Source organism: Manis javanica, chromosome 6 (assembly GCF_040802235.1).
Source record: "Manis javanica isolate MJ-LG chromosome 6, MJ_LKY, whole genome shotgun sequence".
In the NCBI taxonomy this organism is placed as follows: Eukaryota; Metazoa; Chordata; class Mammalia; order Pholidota; family Manidae; genus Manis; species Manis javanica.
This window is the reverse complement of record NC_133161.1, coordinates 144,665,582-144,677,214: the sequence shown is the minus strand read 5'-3', so window position 1 is coordinate 144,677,214 and position 11,633 is coordinate 144,665,582. Positions and strand designations below refer to the sequence as shown.

Below are 11,633 nucleotides of genomic sequence, written 5' to 3'. Positions count from 1 at the left end.
CCAGGGCGTGAGGTAGGCGGACCCAGACGCCGGATTCTCGGTCTGGCTTTCCCACTTCCTAACTGAGTCGTTCGCAGCCAAAGTCATTCCACCCTTCCGAGCTGCAGTTCTTTCATCCGTAAAATGGGCCTAACGAGTAGCCCGCGCAGGGGCGGGAACGGCGCTGGGTAGCCTGCAGGGGGCAGTGTGGGCGGCAGGGCCCGTCGGGGCCGAGGCTGCACCCGGAGGGCGGGGCGGAGGGCGGGGCGGGTGGGGAGGAGTCCCCGCCTCCCGCCCTGGGCCTGTTCCGCCGGCGCCCGACCGCTCTGCGGTCCCCTGCCGCCCCGGACAGACCCCGCGGGGCCCGACCCTGGGCTCGTCCTCGCCGGGCCCGCGGCCGGGCCGGGCGCCAGGCGAACAGGAAGCGCCGCGCCGCGGCCTTTGGGAGCGACGGGAGACGCAGGCGGGCGGCGGGCGACGGGCTCCCGGGCCGGGCTCCCGCGGGTAAAGGCCTAGCCAGCCCCGCCGCCCCTCGCCGGGCCGGGCTGCTGCGCTCCGCGGGGCCGGGGGCCGGGCGGGCGGCGCGGGTGCGGGTGCTGGGCCGCTGCTGAGAGTTCACTGCCGGGAAGGGCAGGGCAGGGCCGGCGCGCTGAGTGGTGGGCAGCCGGCAGGCTGTGCAGCCTCCTGGAGCTAGGAGAGCTGCTTGGGACCCAGTGTGGGGAGACGAGTTCTGGACTTGGGGGACCACAGACTCTGAACTTTACCTGCTGTGCCCCCTCCTTTTCTCACTGCCCCGGAGCCCTGGGGGGATCTTTGGGGAATTGCTCTCACTACCCCAATCCCCATGGCCAATTCCATCCTGAGTCAGTAGCCCTGGAATCCGATTTTATCCCACTGAGCTAGTTTCCCCGAGCTTTCTCGGCTTTCCAGGGCCCTCCCTTAGCCCTTCTCCAGCCTCTGGGACCCCTGCCCTGAGCCCCAGCCTGCCCCTCCCCCGGTTGGCCCTGCTGGCAGGTGGGCCCACACCACCAGTTCTCCCTCAGTGCGCCCTGCCCTCGAGGAGCCACACCTCACTGGAGACCAGGTGCCAACAAGCAGCAGGCTCCATTTACGGGAGATCCGGAGGGGTCAGGAAAGACGTCTGAGGAGAGAGGACTTTTGGGCAGGTCTTAAAAGACTGGGTAGGATTCTGACAGGAGAGGAAGGTCATTCCAAGCTGAAGGAAGTGTACGAACAAAATTAGGAAAGTTTAGGAAAGTTTCAGCAAGAATTCAGAGGTTGGGGGCAAGCTCAGAAAAGTGGCTTGTGTGGGTCAGGTGCCTGGTCTCTGTATGTAACTTAGGACTTCGGGGAGGTGATTGGTGGCTGGGTGAGGAATTGAAATGGGTGAGACTGAACGCAGAGGCCAGTAGGAGAAGCGAGTCCCGGAAGTCCGCGGAGAATCTGAGGTCCTACAGGAGCAGTAGCCTCATGCAGTACAAAGGCTGGCAAAGCAGGGGGTAGGACTGTTTCCACCATGTGAAGGAGGGGAGAAGGGCTTCAAGACCGAGAGGCCAGGTTTCTCGTGTAAGTGGTGTGATGGGAAGATATGCAGTGAAGGGGGAGGGGCAATGAGTTCAGTTCTGCACGTGTGAAGTTTAAAGCATGGACAAGGTATCCATCTGCTGATGGCACGTGGAAAGTTCATTTATTTACTTATTCATTATTTATGCCGGCCTCAAAGTCACAGAGAAGAGAAAATGACAAAACCACTAAAACTCAGCTAGAAGGACCTGATAGCTAGGGAACAAACGCAGAGCAGGGAGATGATTGTCCCTGGGAAAGGTAAGCTCAGAAAAGTCACTGAAAATGCACACAGGACTCATGTGAGCTTGCTGGCAGCCAAGCCAAAAAAAAAAAAGGACGCCTAAATAAAGCAGTTCACTAGGCTGAAACTCAGGAGAAAGGCGTTAGTGAAGGCTCAGGGGAGAGCCAATAGGTGGTAGGAGATAAAATGGGATCACTCAGGTGGGGGACTTAGGGAGGCGATCTGAGGGCCAGGGCGGGGCTTTGGCGATGCTGACGCTGGAGAGGCTGACACTGCTCTGAGGACGAAGGCCCTTCCTTGGCCTGCACGGGGAGGTGCGGGCAGGAAGGTGGGGGGTGTATGTGGTCCATCCACACCAGTCTCCTTGCAGGGCTACAGGATAGAAGTGCTGTGCTAAGTCTCCTGGGCTCTGACCTTCTTTTCTGCCATGAGGTGGGGCCGCCATTTGCCCAGAGCCTCTTGGGGCTCTGGTCTGGGCAGATCACTCCAGACACCAGGTGAGCAGGAAGCAGGGGTTTCTGTTCCTACTCCCTCTTCAGAGTACAGGTGGTGCCTCCAGGAGGGCAGGGATCCAGACACCAGTTGTGGGAGTCCTGGTTCTGTGATTCAGTAGCCTTTGGCCTTGGGCAAGTTGCCGCACCTCCCTGAACTTCGTCTCTGCCATCCTAAAATAAGGAGGTTGGACTAGATGATCTTTGAGGGTCTCTGTAGCTACGTAAGTCCAGGAATACTTGTCTGATTTCATTTTGCATTCAACAAATATTTACTGAATGTGTGCTATGTGCCAGACCCTGTGCTGTGTTCTGAATGTAGAACTGTGAACAAAAACAGAATTGATCCCTGCTCTCACAGAGGCGGGGAACAGAAATGAATGTTAATCGAATAATTGCACAGTGAACTATAAAACTGTATAGTGATTGCTACAGAGGGGCGGTACATGATGCTTCGAGAGCCCATACTGAGGGATTTGATGTAGACCTGGGGTCTTTGTATTGGTGGGGGGATGTGGATGGGATCTGGACGCTATTTCTTTCTTTCTCTTTAGAGGAACATGTCCCTTTCCCGATGCACTGGAGTTGGCCCCTTAAAGGGGAGCCTCCCCTTGCACCCCATAGGTGAGCCTGCATGTCATATCTGAGAACATATCTGGGCACAGCAGCATAGCCTGGGAAGGGTCAGGACTTGGAGAGAGCTTCGTGCCCTGCTGGGAGGTTGGTTCACCCCTGGGGGAGCATGGGGGGAGGGTACAGAGTCAGCTAGCAGGCCTAAGAGGAAGTTGGTTTATATCATCTATAGTGCAAGTCACAGTGGTCAGCCAGAGGGAGGACCTGTGGGAAATGGGTGGAGTCTGGCAATGGCCAGCCTGAGTTCCAGACAGGCAGGTGGGCAGCAGCCAGGGGCTGGAGGGCTAGGGGCCAGACCTTAGTCCCTGGGAAGGGTGTGAGAGTCAAACAAGGCTGTTGACTTGGGTGGTCAGTGTCAGGTCTGGATCTCAGGAAGCCAGAAGTATCAGTCCAGACAGGCCTGGCTGCTGAGCCTGTGCAGAGGCTGAGCCCAGTAACCAAGCCCCAGCTCATCCCTTCTCTTTGCTCTCAGGGCCTTTATACGCCACTGTGGAAGCTCAGCCAGAAATGGCCCCCCCTCAGGGAGGCATGGACAGTTGTTCCGGAGCATCTCTGCAGCTGGTAAAGGACTGGCTCTTCCATCAGCCTGAGGAGAGGGGCTGGCTGGGATCCCAGTGGGAGGTGAGGGGCAGATGGGGAGAGGGGCTGGAGGGAGAAGCAGGCAGCAAAGAGGAAGCAGAGAGGATCCACTGCCATCTCCATCAGTGGGCTCACCCTCCCTCACCCCATCACCCATCTGTCCATGTATCCCTTCCTTGTGCAACGTTCACTGACCATGTACAAAGTGCTGGGAGGCATGCATCATCCCTGCTGTCAGCAAACTGGGTCTAGCAGTCAGGCGAAGATTGCATGCAGGTAACCACACCAGTCAGCTCAGGCTCAGTGTCACTTGTCTGGTGGCTCCCCACTTTCTGCTGCAGGAGTTCCAAACTTCCTGGGCAGTCTGTTTTCTGAGGGAGTCCTGTGTGCCCAGCCCCAGTCTGCACCCCCGCATCTCCTGGTGCTGCCTGACCTTACCACCGCCCTGGCCTGCCCTCAGCTGCATCTTCTGACCCCTTTCCCTGCCCCCTTGCCTTCCCATCTAGAAGCTATCCAGCGGCACCGCAGGAACCTGGCCGAGTGGTTCAGTCGGCTGCCCAGGGAGGAGCGCCAGTTCGGCCCAACCTTTGCACTAGACACGGTCCATGTAGACCCTGTGATCCGCGAGAGCACCCCTGATGACCTGCTTCGCCCACCGGCAGAGCTGGCCCTGGAGCATCAGCCACCCCTGGCCAGGCTCCCCTCACTGGCCCTGTCTCAGCTCTTTGACCCAGATGCCTGTGGGCGCCGGGTGCAGACAGTGGTGCTGTATGGGACCGTGGGCACAGGCAAGAGCACGTTGGTGCGCAAGATGGTCCTGGACTGGTGTTACGGGAGGCTGCCAGCCTTCGAGCTGCTCATCCCCTTCTCGTGCGAGGACCTGTCATCCCTGGGCCCCACCCCGGCCTCCTTGTGCCAGCTAGTGGCCCAGCGCTACACACCCCTGAAGGAGATTCTGCCTCTGATGGCTGCTGCTGGTTCCCGTCTGCTCTTTGTGCTCCATGGCTTGGAGCAGCTCAACCTTGACTTCCGGTTGGCTGGCACTGGGCTTTGCAGTGACCCTGAGGAGCCAGAGGCACCAGCTGCCATCATTGTCAACCTGCTGCGCAAATACATGCTGCCAGAGGTGAGTGGCCCCTTGTGCCACCCTGCCACCACTGCCCCTTACAGATTTTTGGGTCCTGGGTAGGAGCATAGGCTCTGGGGTTGCCCCTTCACTTCCCAGCTGTATGTCTTTGAGCAAGTCATTAACTTTCCCCAAGCTTCTGTTTCCTTCTCTCCTTGAGTTGTACTGATCAAATGAGATATTGCTTATAAAGTGCTTAGCACAGTGCTCTGGATCCTAGTAGATGCTCAGTAATTGTTAGTTATCCTTTTTATGGCCCTTGTCATCTTCATTCTTGGACACTCAATCTTCAGGGGCTTCCTGGGGAGTGAGGCAACCAGGACAAACGAGGTCTTTCTTAACACTCCCCATGCTCTTCCCAGGCCAGCATTCTGGTGACCACCCGGCCCTCTGCCATTGGCCGCATCCCCAGCAAGTATGTGGGCCGCTATGGTGAGATCTGTGGCTTCTCTGATACCAACCTGCAGAAGCTCTACTTCCAGCTCCGCCTCAACCAGCCAGACTGTGGGTACAGTGCTGGGGGTGCAGGTGTCTCAGCCACGCCAGCTCAACATGACAACCTGGTAGAGATGCTCTCCCGGAACCTGGAGGGGCACCACCAGATCACTGCTGCCTGCTTCCTGCCGTCCTATTGCTGGCTAGTCTGTGCCACCCTGCACTTCCTGCATGCCCCCGTACCAGCTGGACAGACCCTCACGAGCATCTATACCAGCTTCCTGCGTTTAAACTTCAGTGGGGAGATGCTGGACAGCACTGATCCCTCCAAGCTGTCCCTGATGGCCTACGCAGCCCGAACCATGGGCAAGTTGGCCTACGAGGGGATGTCTTCCCGCAAGATCTACTTTTCTGAAGACGATGTCCGTGGTTGCCTGGAAGCTGGCATCAGGACAGAAGAGGAGTTTCAGTTGCTGCATGTCTTCCGCCGGGATGCCCTGAGGTTTTTCCTGGCTCCGTGTGTGGAGCCGGGGCACCCAGGCACCTTTGTGTTCACTGTGCCTGCGATGCAGGAATACCTGGCTGCACTCTACATCGTGCTGGGTTTGCGTAAGACGACGCTGCAGCGTGTGGGCAAGGAAGTGTCTGAGTTAGTGGGCCGTGTTGGGGAGGACGTCAGCCTGGTCCTGGGCATCGTGGCCAAGCTACTGCCCCTGCGGGCCCTGCCTCTGCTCTTCAACTTGCTCAAGGTAATAGCCCCAGGACCCCAGACTGTCAGGCCCCACATTCTCCTTTCACCCCTTGCTCCTCTCCTGGAAGGAATCTGCTAATTCTTGCATAGCTGTCAATCCTCTTCTTGACTCTAGCTTCAGATGTGGGCAATCTAGCTTTTGGTGGAATTGGGGCATAAGGAAGGGGGAGAGAGAAGCCACAGGCTGGGGAAGGCTTGGAAGCTGGGGTCGGCGGGGGATCTGAGGGTGCAGAGACTTTAATAACAAACCTGCAACCCTAATGAGGGTTTTCTGTTTGCATCTCTTCTCCTGGTCTTTATTGTTGGGATGCAGGGGTCACTACAGGCCAGGTTCTGTCCTCTGCTTTGCAGATCCAGAAGCTTGATTATATCTGTTCCCCTAGAAGTGATCCAACTCCGGGAGTGCTGACTCATCCTAAGTAAATCACCAGAGACAAGTTTATAAAACAGATGCCATTTTATTCATTTATATTAGGAGGATAAATGGCACTGGTAATTGACTTAGGACAGTCCGGCCAGAGAACAGGTCTGCTCCAGAAACCGCATTACAGGCCTGAGGACTGTTCTCTGAGCAGGACAGATGCACAGAGTTTTTGAGGGGAAGAAGGATTCATTCTCTGCTGATATATTTCAGGTGCCTTGTAAATGAAATACTGTTATGATCCCTTTTATACATGAGGAAATGGAGGCTCACAGAGGCTAAGTCACTTGTCCAAGGTCACTCATATAGTTGATAGAATAGCTGGGATCTGAGTCTAGGTTTTATGATTCTGAGTCCTGTGCTCTTTCTGGCAAACTTTACTGATGTATTATGGCTATTTCTTTTAAGCTATGGTGCCTTGCTAGGTAACCCTGGTCCTCTCTAGGAATGTTCCGGTAACTAGTCTTAAGGAAGCAGAGCTCTGGTCAGTGCTGGCAAAAGTTTAACAAATTTTCCTTTTTATAGGCAGCAAAGCACAAGGGTTAAGAACAGAGATTCAGAAGTGCTGCTGCCTAGGTTCAAATCCAGGTTCTACCACTTAGTAACTATGTGACTTTGGACAAGTTACTTAACATCTCTGTGCATCACAGTCCTTATCTGTTAAGTGGGGATAAATAATAGACTCTATATCAATGGCCTGATATGAGGACTAAATGTATTCATCCTCAGGACATGACACGTAGTGGTGCTATTTAATTGTTAAACATAAAGACAGGCTCAGGCAGCCCACCCCGTCTCACACCATCACCTCCGACAGAGAAGCAGTGGCCACAGCTGAGGCCACCCCGTGCTTTTGAGGATGTGCCTGCCTTTTCTGGATGCAGTGAGAGGTGGTCTCCTGATGGGATGCAGAAAGCCCCATAGTTGTTTGAGGGTGCGCCTAAATCGTTGGCCCCGTTTCCCCAAGCCCTCTTGGAGGGAGTGCTGCCTAGCAGAGGACGGGTTCCCATTGTTTCTTCATGATTCTGTGGAGTCAGCTTCACCGAGTGACTTTTTCTCATCTCATCACCAGATGATGTATTGGGGGAGGAGCACTAAAACCTTCATGACAGGAACCTCACCTATGAAAAGTGAGAAAAACAAGACCAGACCTTAGAGGAGATGCCACAAAACCACCTCGTGGCTCCTGCCAGAGGAACAGACCCTCCTTTCCTTTCAGAACCACCGCCGGGATGGGAGGGGCATCACCAACTCCCAAACGATCATTTCTTCAACAAGTATTCACATGCCCGCCGTGTGCCAGGCAGTGTTATTAGATTCTGAGAAGAAACAGTGAACAAAACCCCAGGCTTCTGCCCTTTCTGATTAGTCTGACCACAAACATGTCAGTGTAACCATGTAATTAAAAGTTACAGAAAGTGTCTGGAAAGCAAAGTTCCAGGCGCTGTGAAAGGGTGGGAATGGGGGAACTGGATGGCAGAATAAGGAAGCCTCTCTGCAGGGAAGGCCTTTAGCCTGACCCCTGGAGGTTTAGCCTGGAGAAGGACTGGGGGTGAAAATACCCCAGGAAGAGGGTGCAGCTCTGAAGGAAGAGAAACCTTGGCACTGCTACCGAAAAGAGAGAGAGAGAGAAGCCAAAAGGTCAGAGGTGGAGCGTGTGAGGGTGAGAGGCCCGTGAGGAAGGCGCCCAGGTCCTTGACAGGGCAGGAGGGACAGCAGCCGCTATTGTTCTCGATGATGATGAAGTCATCGAAGATGGTGATGTGTTTATATACCCAGCCTAGTCTCAAACTAAATGTATCATATTTGCCAATTTCCTTCCCATCACCTCCTGGGCTTAAAATGTATGGGGTTTTTGGGAAAAAGAATTTCCCAATGTCCGGAGGGTCTGAGACAAGTGTTGGAAGATGAATCTGGAGAGGTCAGATCAGGCCAGATGATGAAAACTTCCCTATCCACACGGGCCGTGGGGAGCCACGCAACGTGATGCAGCAGGGGAGGGTGTAGTGAGGTCAGACAAATCGTGCTGTGAGCTCAGGGGCGACGGCAATGCTGGAGCCGTCCAGGAGAGCGCACTCGGGGTGCTCGGGAGGCTGCAGCACCTTCCCCACTTCCTTTCCCAGGTGGTTCCAGGAGTGTTCGGGCGTGTGGTGGGCAAGAGCCGCGAGGCCGTGGCCCAGGCCATGGTGCTGGAGATGTTCCGAGAGGAGGACTACTACAACGACGACGTCCTGGACCAGATGGGGGCCAGCATCCTGGGAGTGGAGGGCCCCCGCCGCCACCCTGACGAGCCCCCCGACGATGAGGTCTTTGAGCTTTTCCCCATGTTCATGGGGGGGCTTCTTGCCGCCCACAACCGCGCCGTGCTGGCTCAGCTCGGCTGCCCCATCAAGAACCTGGATGCCCTGGAGAATGCCCAGGCAATCAAGAAAAAGCTGGGCAAGCTGGGCCGGCAGGTGCTGCCCCCCTCAGAGCTCCTTGACCACCTCTTCTTCCACTATGAGTTCCAGAATCAGCGCTTCTCCGCTGAGGTGCTCAGCTCCCTGCGCCGGCTCAACCTGGCGGGTGTGCGCATGACACCCCTCAAGTGCACGGTGGTGGCAGCTGTACTGGGCAGCGGAAGGCACGCCCTGGATGAGGTGAACTTGGCCTCCTGCCAGCTGCCCCCTGCTGGGCTGCGCACACTCATGCCTGTCCTCCTGCGTGCCCGCAAGCTGGGGTGAGGACCCGGGCTCGTGCAGAGCTGTGAAGGAGAGGCTGGGGATGCAGAGGTGGGAAGAGGAGATGCTAGGGAAACCAGAGGGGGTGTGGAAGGGCCAGGGAATGGAAGGAGGAAGTCTGTTGTGGGTGGAGGCAGCAGAAGCCACAGAGCCACAGAAGGGAGGGCAGGAGGTGTGGACTGTAAGAGGCAGCATGGTAAGAAAGGGGCACAGGGATGGGTAGGTTCTATGCCAAACTCCTTCCTTGGTTTCTCACCTCCCCCGCCACCTTCTGCTCCAGCTTGCAACTCAACAGCCTGGGCCCTGAGGCGTGCAGGGACCTCCGAGACCTGCTGCTGCATGACCAATGCCAAATTACCACCCTGCGGTGAGTGCCCTGGGCAGAGGGCGGCTCTGGCCATCCTGGCGGTCAGCTAAGGTCAAGAGTGAGCCTCTTGCCTCACAGCATAGCTGGCACAGGCTCACTCATGGTGTAGTGCAGGGGGTGGGAGTCCGGACCCCGTCCTGCTCCCCCAGGTCCAGTTAGAGCAGCAGGACGGGAGGAAGAGGCCACTAACAAGAGGTGCTAAGAAAGCGTCTCCCATGGCTAAAGTCAGCCTGGGGAAGGAGTGGGCAGACTAATACCCAGGCCTGTTGCCTGGTAACAGTGCCACTGATCCCCTCCCAGGATTTTCCCTGTCACCTTGAAGGATGACTCTGATGCTGGGCATTCGGGAGATACTCCCAGAGTGTTGACTGATTTCTAGTTGGAATAAGGGGAGGTAAATGAGGAGGCCGTGGGGGGGAAGGATGGGGAAGCCAGATCTCGGAAAGAGGAGGAAAAGGAGGAAGGGAGATGGTGACAACAGAGAGGAAGGGGGAGGGGAGAGGAGAAGCCAGCTTCTGTCCCCTCTCCCTCCCCTGCAGGGGGCCATGCCCCCTTTCTCTGGCCTCTTCTCCTGGGCCTGCATTTCTGTGTGTCCAGGCTCATCTCTGTTCCAGGCTGTGCACTCTCTGACCCTGACGCCCAGCACAGGGCATCTACCACGGGCCCTCATAACCCTGTGGTGCTTGTGGCCTAGGCTCTCCAACAACCCGCTGACGGCAGCGGGGGTGGCCCTGCTGGTGGAGGGGCTGGCCGGAAACACCTCGCTGACACACCTGTCCCTGCTGCACACGGGCCTTGGGGACGAGGGCCTGGAGCTGCTGGCTGCCCAGCTGGACCGTAACCAACAGCTTCAGGAACTGAACGTGGCCTACAATGGTGCTGGTGACACAGCAGCCCTGGCCCTGGCCACGGCTGCCCGGGAGCACCCTTCCCTGGAGCTACTGCAGTGAGTCTTGTCCCGGGTCCCATGCCCCACCCGAGCCGGCAGTCTTCCCCTGCCTCTCAGCCCTCCGTCCCTCACCTGCTGTGTTTCCCCTACAGTGGGGGCGCACCTAGGCCTGTCCCCTAGTCCTGGCTTCTGACTGACCCTTATGGACCTGCTTCGAGCCAACCCACCCCACTATGGTCCCTTATGCTGCCCTGATTCCCTAAGGCGATTTCTCCGAGAGTCCTGTTGGTCCCATTCCCACTGTCCCTGGTCCTGCTGAATTCTAGAGTCATCCCTGCCTTCTACAGGCCACCACCCTCCACCTCTGGCTTGTTGCAGATATCCCATCACATTTCCATAGCCAGGGGATGAGTTGGGAGACACCCGCCACCCACCCTAAACCACCGTCTTCCTCTCCTTTTGAGAGCCCTGCTGGATGGCATTTCTCTTCTCTCTCCTGCCAGCCTCTACTTCAATGAGCTGAGCTCGGAGGGCCGCCAGGTGCTGCGGGACTTGGGGGGCACCACGAAAGGTGCCCGGGTCGTGGTGTCGCTGACCGAGGGGACAGCAGTGTCCGAGTACTGGTCGGTGATCCTTTCTGAAGTCCAGAGGAACCTCAACAGCTGGGATCGGGGCCGGGTGCAGCGCCACCTTGAGCTCCTGCTGCGGGATCTGGAAGACAGCCGAGGAGCCACCCTTAACCCCTGGCGCAAGGCCCAGCTGCTGCGGGTGGAGGGCGAGGTCAGGGCTCTCCTGGGACAGCTGGGAGGCTCTGGAAGCTGAGACAGCAGCAGCCAGCACCTAGCTGGGTGACCCCTTCCCTGGGGGGCCTCTTCACTTGCACTATTCCTTCTAGAAAGATCCCTTTGGGGCTGGAGGCAAAGGAATGGGCTTGGCTATGCCAGTTGCCCTCCAGGGCTGTGTGTGACCACTGCTGCCAAGCCTAGAATTTCCCTGGAACATGCCTCCTCTCCCTTCAGCTAGAAGGAGCGAAGGAGGGGCATTTTGGTGGCCAGACTGCCTGATAGCACCACCACCAACCTCGACAAGCTCTCCTCTCAGGGCATCCTTGGTTGTGCCACAGGAGGCCCACTTCCTATGTCTGCCCAGCCAGGGGTGTTGCCATGTGGATGTGTTGGGGGACCTCCACCTTTTGCCTTTATGTGTATCTGGGGATGGTGAGGGTGCCCACAGCCACTTTGCTCTGTCATTAGTGCTTTCTCTGCACACTCAGGGTACTGGTGCTCAGAGGCCCCTGCGGGAATGTGTGCTTCCATTAAAAAGCTGTGTGTCTTCCACTTACTGTGAGCTTTTCCTCGTGTGGTGCTTTCAAGGAAAAGGGTACTGTTCTTGGTCATTCTGGTTAAATGACTGACCGCTTTCTGTTGGGAGTGGT

General features: G+C 56.9%; 1 protein-coding gene across 2 annotated transcripts; it reads left to right on the top strand.

Moving 5' to 3' along the window:
• Positions 1–264: 264 nt before the first annotated feature.
• Positions 265–11,540, top strand: NLRX1 (NLR family member X1). 2 transcript variants are annotated; one of them, XM_036992755.2, is made up of 10 exons: positions 265–483; positions 2,157–2,283; positions 2,832–2,901; positions 3,383–3,471; positions 3,996–4,615; positions 4,978–5,799; positions 8,346–8,941; positions 9,223–9,309; positions 10,004–10,255; positions 10,702–11,540. In XM_036992755.2, the coding sequence occupies exons 2-10, from the start codon at positions 2,214–2,216 to the stop codon at positions 11,018–11,020; spliced, it is 2,925 nt and encodes a 974-aa protein (XP_036848650.1). In that variant the 5' UTR covers positions 265–483; positions 2,157–2,213; the 3' UTR covers positions 11,021–11,540. The 2 variants fall into 2 exon arrangements, with proteins under 2 accessions (XP_036848650.1, XP_017505697.1); XM_017650208.3 differs by lacking the exon at positions 265–483 and adding an exon at positions 556–1,545.
• The last annotated feature ends 93 nt before the right edge of the window (positions 11,541–11,633 follow it).